This window comes from Microcaecilia unicolor, chromosome 2, assembly GCF_901765095.1.
Source record: "Microcaecilia unicolor chromosome 2, aMicUni1.1, whole genome shotgun sequence".
Classification (NCBI taxonomy): domain Eukaryota; kingdom Metazoa; phylum Chordata; class Amphibia; order Gymnophiona; family Siphonopidae; genus Microcaecilia; species Microcaecilia unicolor.
The window spans coordinates 564,692,131-564,706,929 of record NC_044032.1 but is presented as its reverse complement, the minus strand read 5'-3'; the positions used below and the strand labels follow the sequence as shown (position 1 = coordinate 564,706,929).

The 14,799-nt window shown below is 40.4% G+C and overlaps 1 protein-coding gene across 2 annotated transcripts in view; it reads right to left on the bottom strand.

Annotated features, from left to right (window-relative positions):
• The window catches only part of VPS37A (VPS37A subunit of ESCRT-I), a 73,614-nt gene that overhangs the window by 58,133 nt on the left and 682 nt on the right, over positions 1-14,799 (bottom strand). For both annotated transcript variants that reach the window (XM_030191440.1, XM_030191441.1), the window contains exon 2: positions 1,485-1,559. In XM_030191440.1, the coding sequence (XP_030047300.1) occupies positions 1,485-1,559 (75 nt within the window). The remainder of the gene's footprint in view (positions 1-1,484; positions 1,560-14,799) is intronic.

The following is a 14,799-nucleotide window of genomic DNA, read 5'->3' as shown; positions in this document are numbered from 1 at the left end:
CCACACAGTACAACCTACCATCTGTTGAGGTAGAGAAAAATACTGGATCTTTCGAGGGATCACCACCAGCTAATACTGAGGAGGTCACTGGTAGAACTCCATTTTTTCTCCACCTCCATATATGCTGGTGCAAGAAAACATAGTGGCGCCAACGCTAAGGAATCTGTACTGTTGGAATTTATAGTTCAGTTTTTATCTACACACTTCTATTTCTAATTTGTTGAGGCTCTATGTTCTGCATATGTGATCAAGGTGAAGTACTTTGTGAACATGTGGTTTCTGTGTTGGGATTTGTAGCACTACTACTACTACTACTATTTAGCATTTCTATAGCGCTACAAGGCATACGCAGCGCTGCACAAACATAGAAGAAAGACAGTCCCTGCTCAAAGAGTTTACAATCTAATAGACAAAAAATAAATAAAGTAAGCAAATCAAATCAATTAATGTGAACGGGAAGGAAGAGAGGAGGGTAGGTGGAGGCGAGTGGTTACGAGTCAAAAGCAATGTTAAAGAGGTGGGCTTTCAGTCTAGATTTAAAGGTGGCCAAGGATGGGGCAAGACGTAGGGGCTCAGGAAGTTTATTCCAGGCGTAGGGTGCAGCGAGACAGAAGGCGCGAAGTCTGGAGTTGGCAGTAGTGGAGAAGGGAACAGATAAGAAGGATTTATCCATGGAGCGGAGTGCACGGGAAGGGGTGTAGGGAAGGACGAGTGTGGAGAGATACTGGGGAGCAGCAGAGTGAATACATTTATAGGTTAGTAGAAGAAGTTTGAACAGGATGCGAAAACGGATAGGGAGCCAGTGAAGGGTCTTGAGGAGAGGGGTAGTATGAGTAAAGCTTGTTCTCCTTTCTCAATAAGAGTTACATTCTAGGGACTGGTGTAATAGTTGTAATGCTGCCTTTTCAAAAGGCTCAGTTGCAGGGTGGTTTGGGGTTACAGCAGATCCCTAGGTGGTCACTTTACCTCTTAAAGATGACCCTGTCCATGTTTAACGGCATCTTTCTTTCAAGGATAAACACTGGCATGTGTCATACCAGGACAATGGAATAGGCCTGTGAAATCACACACTATTGGAGCTCTAATGTGCTTTTAGGGCTCTCTTTTTAAGAGTATGTAAAATGAGGACTAAAATCTATTCAGCAACACTAAATGAACTAAGGTAGAGTCTATGTCATGAACCACATAAAACACTACATTTCTTGTTAAATAAATGAGCACATAAATTACTCTGGGGGGGAAAAAAAATGTTCCACAACTTCTACCACAAACCAGTTCATGTATAATAATAATAAAAAGCATTTCTTCCATAGATCCAATAAACCTCGGTGTATTAGTAGTATAGCAGTTTTCTGCACAAAACTCAAACTGATACAGCAGACCATTACTCTTATCTAACTTCTTATGACAAAATCTTAACATTTTTTGCTATTTTGTGTGCCAGCGTTTTCCAAATATGTTTAAACAGATAATGCTTTACTCACATGTTAATACTAATTGTCAGGTTGTTAATGGTGAATGGCAGTCTGTACTCCACATCTTTCTGGATTTCAGTTATGCTGTTAAAAGAAAATATAGAGATTAGTGCTGGGTTATATACACAACTGTATAAAACATGAGAGCATGGTAATACCTCAGTCAGCACCATTTGTTTACTCACCCATCATAATATGTTATATTCAATATGCTTTTGGATATATTCCTTGGATGGCTTTTGTGTTTTTATTTGATTCATTCTATATATATATATATATATATATATATATATATATATATATATATATATATATAATTATTATATGTACATTTTAAGCTTTATGTTTACAAACTTATATACCATTTATGATTTTATACTTTTCCATGGACCTATATTTATGTATCGTATTTTAACTTGTAGACTCCTGAGGCAGGCTGTGTTCGCCAAAACACGGTGCCGTGTTGAGTCTTATCTACTATTAAAGAATATTTTACCATCTTTCGTCTCCTTGGATTTGTTTTGAAGTGTCTTGTTGATCATGCTACTCCCTTGCCTCTGCATTTCTTCTCGTAGCAGATCCAGTTTCTCCACTTCTGTAAATACCTCAGTCAGCACATAGTGCCCCCACTTTAGTTACATAGCAAAGCTCACCAGCAGCACAGAAACTGCAAATCCTACAAAAATCTCTAAAGAGAATTAGGAGGTGTGGGGGGTGGAGAAGAGAAGCTACCTTGCACAAACTGCTGGCTTCCTACCTGAGGAAGTCAAATGTTCCCACTCATGGCAGGCAATGGAGGGTTAAGTGACTTGTCCAGAGTCACAAGGAGCTACCTGTGCCGGGAATCGAACTCAGTTCCTCAGTTCCCCAGGACCAAAGTCCACCACCCTAACCACTAGGCCACTTCTCCACTCAGACATTTTGAAATAATGTCTAAAATTGCAATACACAAATAAATAATAATTAGACCAATTTTGTGTATCCTAAAGAAGAATTAGAGCACCAGTCTTGACATAATATTTTAGTATATTTTAACACAGGCCTTGAAAATTTGTATTCAATCTAGGAGCCAGCCCAAAAACTTAGGAGGAGCCAGCAGTCAATACATTTCTTGCTTTTTCCCCACTCTTCCAATTCTATCTACAGTGATAGGAGGAGCCAGCAGTCAATACATTTCTTGCTTTTTCCCCACTCTTCCAATTCTATCTACAGTGATAGGAGGAGCCAGCAGTCAATACATTTCTTGCTTTTTCCCCACTCTTCCAATTCTATCTACAGTGATTATTTTTTTAAGGGTGGGGGGGGGGGGGGGTAGGCAGGGAGGGGAGGAAGGGCAGGAATCCCTTCCCAGATCAGCAGTAGTTTTTGGAAACTGATTTAGTAAGACTGTTTTCCAGTACCTGGTCAAAATAGCCCCCGATAAATCAGCCCTTGTGAAAAGGGACTGCCCACAAATGGGCCACTAACAAATTAGCCCCCCCCCCCCCCCCAACAAAGGGCCCGTCCCCAAGTATTTTACCTGCTCCTGCAACTATGTGTCTTTCTGAGCCTTGCTGCTGCTTTGAACCGAGATATGTCTCCCCTTTGCCACCCCAGTTTCAATGTTCATGGGTCTAGCCGATACTCAGGCCTTAGAAAAAGAAAGAAAACTTATAAACTGGGAAAAATAAACTAAAACCTTTAAGGGAATAAAAGGAAAATATTCCAAAAGGGAAAAAGAGCCCAGTGGGGCAAAAAATATCTGTAGGGAAGGCATAGAAGCTCAAAGATAAAATCAACACACTCAAGACGCTGTGAGAAGCCGCGAACATCGTGTTCTCTCCTCATTGCAGATGAAGAGATTGATGGTCCCACGCTCTCGTTTTGCTCCGTTTTAAATGTACTACTTTGTAGCTTCATTCCATGCCCTCTAGCCCTAGTATTCACTTTTACTAGTTACACTCCACTCATTATTTTATAGACCTCTATATCATATCTTCCCTCAGCCATCCTTTTCTCCAAGCCGAAGAGCCCTAGCCGCTTTAGCTTTTCTTCATTGGGAAGTCGTCCCATGTTGGAAAATTACCTTGGAGACAGCAGAACCAACACAAAATAAAAATATAAGAAAACATAAGTACATTCAGGCACTGGGCCATTCTGGCGCTATTTTACATTAAAATTAGCACTTATATGCTGCACATACCAGAATTTAGTTCAGTGTGGCCCACATACCAAGATTAGGGCAAACACTTGATCATACAGAATATTAACACTTTATAATCAAACCTAGTTCATAATACTACAATTATGAAATAGCCAAGTTTAACAATTTTCAAAAACACATATACAGTAGAGTCTCAATTATCCGACCTTTGCTGATCCATCTGGCATATCCAACAGACCTCTGGTGATGTCACCACATCACTGTTAAGAAGTGTGTGGTTTCTCTTTCCATTTTCCAGTGTAGTACAGAGGGAAGTTTGGCACCTGAGACAATTAGTTTTGATCCCGGGCCCCTACTTTTACGGCAAAACAGCACCGTTGTGAGCTGGAGTTACCATTGTTTTTATTATCTGACAACAGGTCAGTCCCATTTACGTCAGATAATCAAGACTTTACTGTAGTTGGTTTCAAAATGTACATACATAGGCAAGCAATTCCACCACCTTGTTGATTGGTATGAAAACAAAAGGGAAAATTCTGACTTATAAGTAATAGTGTGGGGCTAAGAAAATTGAAGTGACAAATAATGTCATGAACTGCTTTCCTAGCTCTTTCTATGAATGGTAATTAAAGTCAGCATGTACTCTGGAGCCTGGCCATATATGATTAACACCACAAAGCAACATAACAAAGATTGAATAGGCCTCAATTGGCAACAAAATGTAGCTTGCAAATAAGTGACACAGAACTTTCAAACCTAGAAGATCTACCCGTTGGCTAAGTTGCTGTATTCTGCGACATCTGCAATCGACGGAAAATCCATACACTACAACCAATAAATATTGCAATAATTCAAATGTTCAATTAGTAATGTCTGTACAATTAATTGGAAGACCTAACTGCCTTGGTTGTTAACAACAGCACATGAGGTTCAAAAGTTAGATGATTATCCAATGTGACACCTTAGATTTTCAGTTGAGATTCCAATTTACATTTTACTCCATTGAGTGTCACATTAACTAAGCACATTAGACAAGGATGACTGATAACTAGAAATTTAATCTTTTCAGTATTCAGTTTTAGTTTAGATGATGACATAGCCCAGGATCCCAAGTACAACAATGCTTGTTTAACCTGAGGTAATATTTGAAATTTCTCCATCAAGTGGGATGTAAATTGTTATATCACCTGCATAAATAAATGGACATAAACCCAATGCCTCCAATTTTGATTCTCAAGAAACCATTAATATACTAAACAAAATAGAGGACAACGGGGAACCCTGAAGAACACTACATTTGAGACCATTCTATAGTTAATTTACTCTTCATTGTCACTTGATAAGATCTATTAACCAGAAAACCTTTAAACCACTTCAGCACTGCTCCTGCTATACCACAACAGCCCATGATATTTAAGGTGGGTTTTCAGCATAGATTTGAAAACAGGTAGAGATGGCGCTAGACGTATAGGTTCAGGAAGTCTATTCCAGGCATAAGGTGCCGCGAGAGAAAAGGAACGAAGCCTGGAGTTAGCAATGGAGGTACATAAGTACAAAGTAATGCCACACTGGGAAAAGACCAATGGTCCATCGAGCCCAGCATCCTGTCCACGACAGCGGCCAATCCAGGCCAAGGGCACCTGGCAAGCTTCCCAAACGTACAAACATTCTATACATGTTATTCCTGGAATTGTGGATTTTTCCCAAGTCCATTTAGTAGCGGTTTATGGACTTGTCCTTTAGGAAACCGTCTAACCCCCTTTTAAACTCTGCCAAGCTAACTGCCTTCACCACGTTCTCCGGCAACGAATTCCAGAGTTTAATTACGCGTTGGGTGAAGAAACATTTTCATTGATTTGTTTTAAATGTACTACACTGTAGTTTCATCGCATGCCCCCTAGTCCTAGTATTTTTGGAAAGCGTGGACACTTCACATCCACCTGTTCCACTCCACTCATTATTTTATATACCTCTATCATGTCTCCCCTCAGCCGTCTCTTCTCCAAGCTGAAAAGTCCTAGCCTCCTTAGTCTTACTTCATAGGGAAGTCATCCCATCCCCGCTATCATTTTAGTTGCCCTTCGCTGCACCTTTTCCAATTCCACTATATCTTTCTTGAGATGCGGCGACCAGAATTGAACACAATACTCAAGGCGCGGTCGCACCATGGAGCAATATAACTGCATTATATCACACCTGTTTTCCATATCTTTCCTAATAATACCCAACATTCTATTCGCTTTCCTAGCCGCAGCAGCAGCACACTGAGCAGAAGGTTTCAGTGTATTATCGACGACGACACCCAGATCCCTTTCTTGGTCCGTAACTCCTAACGTGGAACCTTGCATGATGTAGCTATAATTCGAGTTCTTTTTTCCCCACATGCATCACCTTGCACTTGCTCACATTAAACGTCATCTGCCATCTAGCCGCCCAGTCTCGTAAGATCCTTCTGTAATGTTTCACAATCCTGTCGCGAGTTAACGACTTTGAATAACTTTGTGTCATCAGCAAATTTAATTACCTCGCTAGTTACTCCCATCTCTAAATCATTTATAAATATATTAAAAAGCAGCGGTCCTAGCACAGACCCCTGAGGAACCCCACTAACTACCCTTCTCCATTGTGAATACTGCTCATTTAACCCCACTCTCTGTTTCCTATCCTTCAACCAGTTTTTAATCCACAATAGGACTTTTCCTCCTATCCCTTGACCCTCCATTTTCCTCTGTAGCCTTTCATGAGGTACCTTGTCAAACGCCTTTTGAAAATACAGATACACAATATCAACCGGCTCCCCTTTGTCCACGTTTGTTTACTCCTTCAAAGAATTGAAGTAAATTGGTCAGGAAGGATTTCCCCACACAAAAGCCATGCTGACTCGGTCTCAGTAATCCATGTCCTCGGATGTGCTCTGTAATTTGTTCTTAATAATAGCCTCTACCATTTTCCCCGGCACCGACGTCAGACTCACCGGTCTATAATTTCCCGGATCTCCCCTGGAACCTTTTTTAAAAAATGGGCGTTACATTGGTCACCCTCCAATCTTCCGGTACCACGCTCGATTTTAAGGATAAATTGCATATCACTAGCAGTAGCTCCGCAAGCTCATTTTTCAGTTCTATCAGTACTCTAGGATGAATACCATCCGGTCCAGGAGATTTGCTACTCTTCAGTTTGCTGAACTGCCCCATTATGTCCTAACTATAGACCAGTAGCCACAATACTAATTCTGACAAAAATGATGGAGAATATTGCTGCTATGCAATTGATGGAATTTTTAAATAAACATAATATTCTTCCCATTTGGGTTTTAGAAGTGGTTTTAGCATGGAAACTGTGATAGCTACATTGATAACTAATAACAGAGGAGAAATCAGCTTGGGCAAGAGAGTATTGTTGTTGCAGTTTGACATGTCTAGTGCATTTGATCTAGCACATCACTAAATACTGTTTTCACTGCTGCTTTTAGCTCCTAGCCACTACTCAGTTGCCCTCCCCCTTGTCCCTTCCTTCCTTCCTTCTCACCCAGTACCTCCCTCACCCGTAACTGTTCTGTCTGTATTATTTAGATTGTAAGCTCTTTGAGCAGGGACTGTCTCTTTGTGTCAGGTGTTCAGCGTTGCATGCATCTGGTAGCGCTATACAAATGCTAATAATAATAATTTTACCACGATGAATATTGGGGTTTTTGGAAAATTACAATTAGTAAATAGCACCTTCATTATTTCTGTTACATAACAGAAACTTAAATGAAGCCAGTTTCATGAAACCTGGTGCATAAGTATCGAGCATACAATATGATGAGTATTTCCTCAAGTACGCAGAAAGTTTGTATAGAAGGCAGAGTAAATGAAGACCAAGCTATCCACTGCCATGGTTGCACCTGGATCACTCCCCTTAACTATGACCAGCTGTTCATCTCAATTCATTCTCTGCAACAAAACCCTAGTTTTTTTTTTTTTCAATCTTTGATCTAAAATAAGTTGCCAGCACTTCTGCTTTTGGACTACCGCTATCCAACAGTTGGAGATCTGGTGTCTTATTATATAAACTTGTGAATGAACTATATATTTGTGATGCAATACCCAGAAGCGAGCCTTCTCCAGAGTAGCCCCCTCACTCTGAAATGCACTCTCTGAAGGGCTTCGCTTAACACAAGACTATCTCTTCTAAAGGAAGCAGGTGAAAGCTTGACTCTTCAACCAGGCCTTTAACGGGAGAAGTAACTAACCTGTTAGTCTCGCACACACGAGGAGTGACACGGGCTGCACATACTGCAGCAGGACATGTTTATCCACTCCTACCGTAGTTCAATGTTGACAAGTGCAAAGTGATGCATGTGGGTAAGAGGAACCCGAATTATAGCTACGTCTTGCAAGGTTCCGCGTTAGGAGTTACGGATCAAGAAAGGGATCTGGGTGTCGTCGTCGATGATACGCTGAAACCTTCTGCTCAGTGTGCTGCTGCTGCGGCTAGGAAAGCGAATAGAATGTTGGGTGTTATTAAGAAGGGTATGGAGTCCAGGTGTGCGGATGTTATAATGCCGTTGTATCGCTCCATGGTGCGACCGCACCTGGAGTATTGTGTTCAGTACTGGTCTCCGTATCTCAAAAAAGATATAGTAGAATTGGAAAAGGTACAGCGAAGGGCGACGAAAATGATAGTGGGGATGGGACGACTTTCCTATGAAGAGAGGCTGAGAAGGCTAGGGCTTTTCAGCTTGGAGAAGAGACGGCTGAGGGGAGATATGATAGAAGTGTATAAAATAATGAGTGGAATGGATCGGGTGGATGTGAAGCGACTGTTCACGCTATCCAAAAATACTAGGACTAGAGGGCATGAGTTGAAGCTACAGTGTGGTAAATTTAAAACGAATCGGAGAAAATTTTTCTTCACCCAACGTGTAATTAGACTCTGGAATTCATTGCCGGAGAACGTGGTACAGGCGGTTAGCTTGACGGAGTTTAAAAAGGGGTTAGATAGATTCCTAAAGGACAAGTCCATAGACCGCTATTAAATGGACTGGAAAAATTCCTCATTTTTAGGTATAACTTGTCTGGAATGTTTTTACGTTTGGGGAGCGTGCCAGATGCCCTTGACCTGGATTGGCCACTGTCGGTGACAGGATGCTGGGCTAGATGGACCTTTGGTCTTTCCCAGTATGGCACTACTTATGTACTTATGTACCTCATGTGCACCTTTCTTTAAATTAGTCACCTTATTTTCTAATTCCTCTTACTTTCTTACCTATCTATATGTTTCATCTTTGCATATATCCTACATATTATTACTGCTGTAATTATCTATTGTTTGATTTATTCTTACTGTACACCGCCTCAAGTGAATTCTTTCAAAACAGCAGTAAATAAGTCCTAATAAAAAAAATATATTTTATAGTCTAATTTATCCTGGCTGGTTTTCTTTGAAAAATATTCAATTTTGCTTGCTGAACCTAACTGCTAATAGCTGTCCTCCATAATTACTTAACCTTGACATTTTAACTAGTTAGCCCAACCAATAATCTTAACTGCAGAATTTTGCACTATCTAGAATGGAGCATGTAAGCGTTTGAAATGGTTACCTGTTAGATACCTATGACAGGGTTGTGCATCCCAGACCAGGGAGAATGTCTCCAGCCAAACGTAGGAAAACCACCTGGATGTAGTCCATTCCCATTCTACTCAGGGTAGACCCCTGGGACCCTGATGGGGTGGTTGTAGTCCAGGGTAGAAACTACATTTGAGATGCAGAGACAGACTAATCCAGTCCTGAAAGGCGGGGAGTGGCTTAGTAGCGTGAAAGAAAAATCTGTGGAAGAAATAACATTGACCGGAATAGTGATCTGCAGGCGCATTTGCATACTTGGACTAACCAAGAGTTTGGACTGATTTAAAACCCCAGAAGGGGAGATGGACCCACTGGCTCTCAGGGCCAAACTGAAGTCCTAAACTTGTCTGGGGTGACCTGGGCAAGTGGTGATTGACATGGAACCATTTCACTGAATGAGAAAGGGACCTGTTAAGAGGACCTAGCAGCACATGAAGCCCAGGAAAATTGAGTCCAACCTCTTTGAAGATCTGGTTTTTGGCTTATTGCAGTTCAGCAATCAGTGCTCTGGTGTTCAGCTTATACTTCAGTAATGGGTGGACAGTGGATTTGGTTTGCAATTTGGCAAACAGTGATATGTTTTTTTTGCTTACACTTCGGTAAGCAGTGGACAGAGAATCTGGATTGTACGTCAGCAAGAAGTACAGACTAAAGCGTAAGCCAAAATAAGCGGTTGATGGTAGTTTTGGCTTGCATTTCAGCAAGCAGTGCCTTGTGGCTTCAGTTTGCTCTTAAGCAAACTGTGTTTGATGGGAAACCCTCAGCCTACACTGTTGGGTAGGCAGCATGAACCACAATACTGTCTTTTCTACAAATTGTTATTGTTAACACACCATGCATTGTAGCAAGACTCATCTGCTTATTTGAAGCGAGCTGTGATACTGTATGTGCAAACAAATGCTTTGCATTCATAAGCTCAAAGTTGGCTTTACCTTTGAAGACTGGATCGCAGCTTGCGATTTTTAAAAAGATACTGAAAAATTATTTTGTTTGGCATTTTTTTGTGCCTTCTTGATTTTGCAGTATATTGAACTTATGGACCTACTCTAAGCAGCTAGTTTAGCTGCCATTTTTAGTTTTTAAGGTCCTTGAAGTTGTCTGTCTTTTTATTATGCATGGTTTTTTTGCATGGTTTTTTTGTATATTTTCCATGGATAAAGCAGTGTATAAATACAAATTCTACTTCTAACCAGTTTCTTTCTAATTTTCTACAAACTCTTTTCTCATTTATTAATTCTACCGATTACCACTCCTCTCTTTTTCTAACCAATCCTTTTCTTTGTTTCAATGGTGCTATTTCATCTAAGTTGTTCTTAATAAATTCCACTCTGAGAAACAACCTGTAGAATTAGTTCTATGTTAAATTACATTATCCACCTTCTGCCAATAGATAGTCAAATCTATTTTACATCTTGAAAAACTTGGATTCACTTGTCCCTTTTTAGACATTTTTACTTTTTCTTTCCAATGTAATGCAAAGTGCAAGCCTTGATGATCAGACCAAATTACTGAACTCCATGAGGCATTAAAAACATTAAATGAAGGTAAAGTTAAAAACCTATAAGCAAATGAGTTGAGAAGATGTCCTTTATTATGGATTGTGGAAGAACATAACCAAATAAGACTCAAAGGGCCCTGTTTACAGACACCCATTATATTCATATGAGTGTCTCTAGCACTAGCACGCACTAAAAAGTGTGCATGCCTACAGTGCGGCTTAGTAAACAGGGCCCAAAGAGCGTAAAAAATTAATTAGATAGTATTCCCATCCACCAGATTCTCAAGATTTAGATATCTCCCAACAGAACAATATTTGAGAATTATACCTCTGCCCTAAGCACAAACTCAAAAAAAAAATCACTTGTGCTTATTTCCATTTGCCAGGAAGGCAATAAAAACAGAACTGAGAAAATCCCCCAATGAGTCAACCTAACTAGTATAGGATAAAATCTCTAATGATGGTAGGATACGTTCTTCTCTAATTCTAAGTAGAGAGGTGTGGTAACCGTGTTAGTCCACTCTTAAAGGTTATTATAGAAATGAAACAAAATAAAACATGGAAAAGAAAATAAGATGATACCTTTTTTATTGGACATACCAACTGGAATAAACCCCGGATATGTACATCACCGACAAAATAAGGAAAACAGCGACAACCACAAATCCAACCACCGAAGAAACAGACAGTTAATAAAAATAAACACATCTAACCCCACCTTGGAACCACATCACCCAATCCAACTAGGATACGTCAATGCAAGATCAGCAGTAAGCAACTCAGTAGACATACTAGATTGGATTACCACAGACAAACTAGACCTCTTATTTATCACAGAAACCTGGTTCCATAGTCCTACAGACCCCGCCATCCTACAAACATGCCCACCAGAATACAAAATCACGCACTGGACAAGAAATGGAGAAAAAAGAGGAGGCGGAATAGCTATAATATACAAACCTGAATTCACCATCACAATCACAGGTGAATCTACCTCACCACAACTCGAAATTGCATCGACAAGAATCAACCATCCAAGCCTAATAGGACACCTCAACATAATCCTATTCTACAGGCCACCAGGAAAATGGCAAGACACCCAAACACAACTCATGGATTTCATCTCGAATACCTGCGTATCAGCCTCAAACATCCTCATACTAGGTGACATCAACTTACACCTAGAAGATGACACCCTACCAAGCACACGAGAATTCAAAGAATTCCTACAACTCTGGGATCTGCAAACACCCAGCTTACAACCAACCCACGAAAAAGGACACACACTAGATATCATAACAAATAGACTCGAACCGGACTCAACTATCACACTCACCAATACAAGATGGACACCCACACTATGGTCAGACCACCATAAAGCAAACGTTACTCTTTACTGGCGAAAAACACAACTAAACACAATCAATAAACAAGAGCGAACAACCTACACAACGAGAGGAAAAATAGACCCCACAACATTCTGGCAACAAATCTACCAGAGCGAATGGACTACAAACGCTAACACCATCCAATTCCTCCAAGAATGGGACGATATAAGCACAACAACATTAGACAAAATCGCCCCAGCCCAAACCAGAACATCACACAGGAAAAATGCAAATCCATGGTTCACCGAAGAACTAAAAAAACTGAAATCACAAGTCAGGAGACTTGAACGAGCCTGGAATAAAAAGAGAGACGAACAAACACTAAATGACTGGAAACAACTTCGGAGAAAATACAAATACACTATCAAACAGACAAAAATACTACATTATAAAACATTAATAGGACCAAACTACAAAGACACACATAAACTCTTCAACCTCGTGAACAAACTGTTAGACACCACACCTGTTACAACCAATGACAAAGATATACCAAGTGTCGACAACCTTGCAAAATACTTCAAGGAGAAAATTGTACTATTACGACACAAAATACCCGCCAGCCCTACAGAATACACCACTCTCCTAGACTGTCTAGACCCAGAAGAAGGAACACACCCAGCAGACAGAACCTGGACTGAATTTGAACTATTATCAGAAGACCTCATCTCCAAAACTCTCAAAAAATATGCCAAATCCAACTGCAAACTAGACATATGTCCAAATAGCCTCATGAAATCTGCTCCTCAACAATTCATAATAAACCTAACTAGCCACATAAACTACATGCTACAAAACGGACTCTTCCTAGAAGAAAACGGAAAAATCTTACTCACACCAATTCCCAAAGACACAAAGAAAAACGCGAGCGAAATAACCAACTACAGGCCAATAGCATCCATACCACTAATAACCAAGATAACCGAAGGTGTGGTAACTAAACAACTCACAAGCTACCTAGGCAAACATTCAATACTGCATGATGCCCAATCAGGATTCCGTTCGAATCACAGCACAGAAACAGTATTAGTCACCCTTATGACTAAATTCAAACAAATAATTGCAACTGGCAACAATATACTCCTCCTACAATTTGACATGTCAAGCGCCTTCGACATGGTTGACCATGGAATCCTACTACACATACTTGAATATTTTGGCATCGGAGGAAACGTCCTGAATTGGTTCAAGGGGTTCCTAACCCTGCGCTCGTATCAAGTCACATCAAACTCAACCAAGTCCAAGGCATGGATACCGGAATGTGGAGTCCCACAAGGATCACCTCTATCGCCAACCATATTCAACCTAATGATGACCCCTCTAGCAAAACTCCTATCAAAACAAAACCTAAACCCATACATATACGCCGACGATGTGACAATATACATCCCATTCAAACAAGACACCAAAGAAATCTCCAACGAAATCAATCAAAGTCTACATATCATGAACACATGGGCAGATGCATTCCGCCTGAAACTAAACGCAGAAAAGACCCAATGTCTGATACTCACCTCCCAATACAACACAACCGAATTCAACGTGATAAACACACCAAACCTAAAACTTCCAATCTCAGAAACGCTAAAAATCCTTGGTGTGACAATCGACCGCCACCTCACGCAAACAACATAACCAAGAAGATGTTCTTCAGCATGTGGAAAATGAAAAGGATAAGACCATTCTTCCCAAGATTCGTCTTCCGCAGCCTAGTGCAATCCCTCGTCCTCAGCCACTTGGATTACTGCAACTCATTATACGCAGGCTGCAAAGAGCAAATACTGAAGAAGCTTCAAACAGCCCAGAACACAGCAGCCAGGCTCATCCTCGGAAAACCTAAATATGAAATGGCAAAACCACTGCGTGAGAGGCTACATTGGCTTCCACTCAAGGACCACGTAACTTTTAAAATTTGCACGTTAGTCCATAAGATTATTCACGGTGAAGCCCCAGCGTACATGACTGATTTAATAGACCTACCACCCAGAAACGCCAAAAGATCATCCCGAACTCACCTCAACCTTCACTACCCAACTTGCAAGAGGTTGAAGTACAAGACGATACACGCGTCAACCTTTTCCTACATGAGCACGAAGTCTTGGAATACACTACCGCGCAACCTAAGAACGATTAGTGAACAAGCCTCCTTCCGTAAACTACTGAAGACTCACCTGTTTGAACAAACTTACGGAAAGAGCCAAAACACTTAGAAACCACACTCACTGTTCACCAACTCAATACACATCCACTTCTGATCCCCCATCCCTCTATCCTGTCAATCATTCACTTACTCACGGAACAATGTACATTATATACCTAGGTTTCTAACAATGCCCTTTTTTCCCATTGTCTCCTTCTAATGTTTCCATGTTGATGTCTCATTGTTATACTCCCATTGATATTCGAATGTCTCGCACAACTCTGTTCAATGTAATCCATAACTTAGTCGTATCAAATGTATTTCTATTATTCATGTCTTATTGTAAGCCACACTGAGCCCGCAAATAGGTGGGAAAATGTGGGATACAAATGCAATAAATAAATAAATAACAATACATTTCTTGATTGATTCTCTAATTCTAACACTACAGAAGTTTGGCAATTATTTATAATCTCCCCACCCCTTTTTCTCTCACGATTGCAATTAAGAACTCTATAGCCATTGGAGCAGAGATCATTTATTCT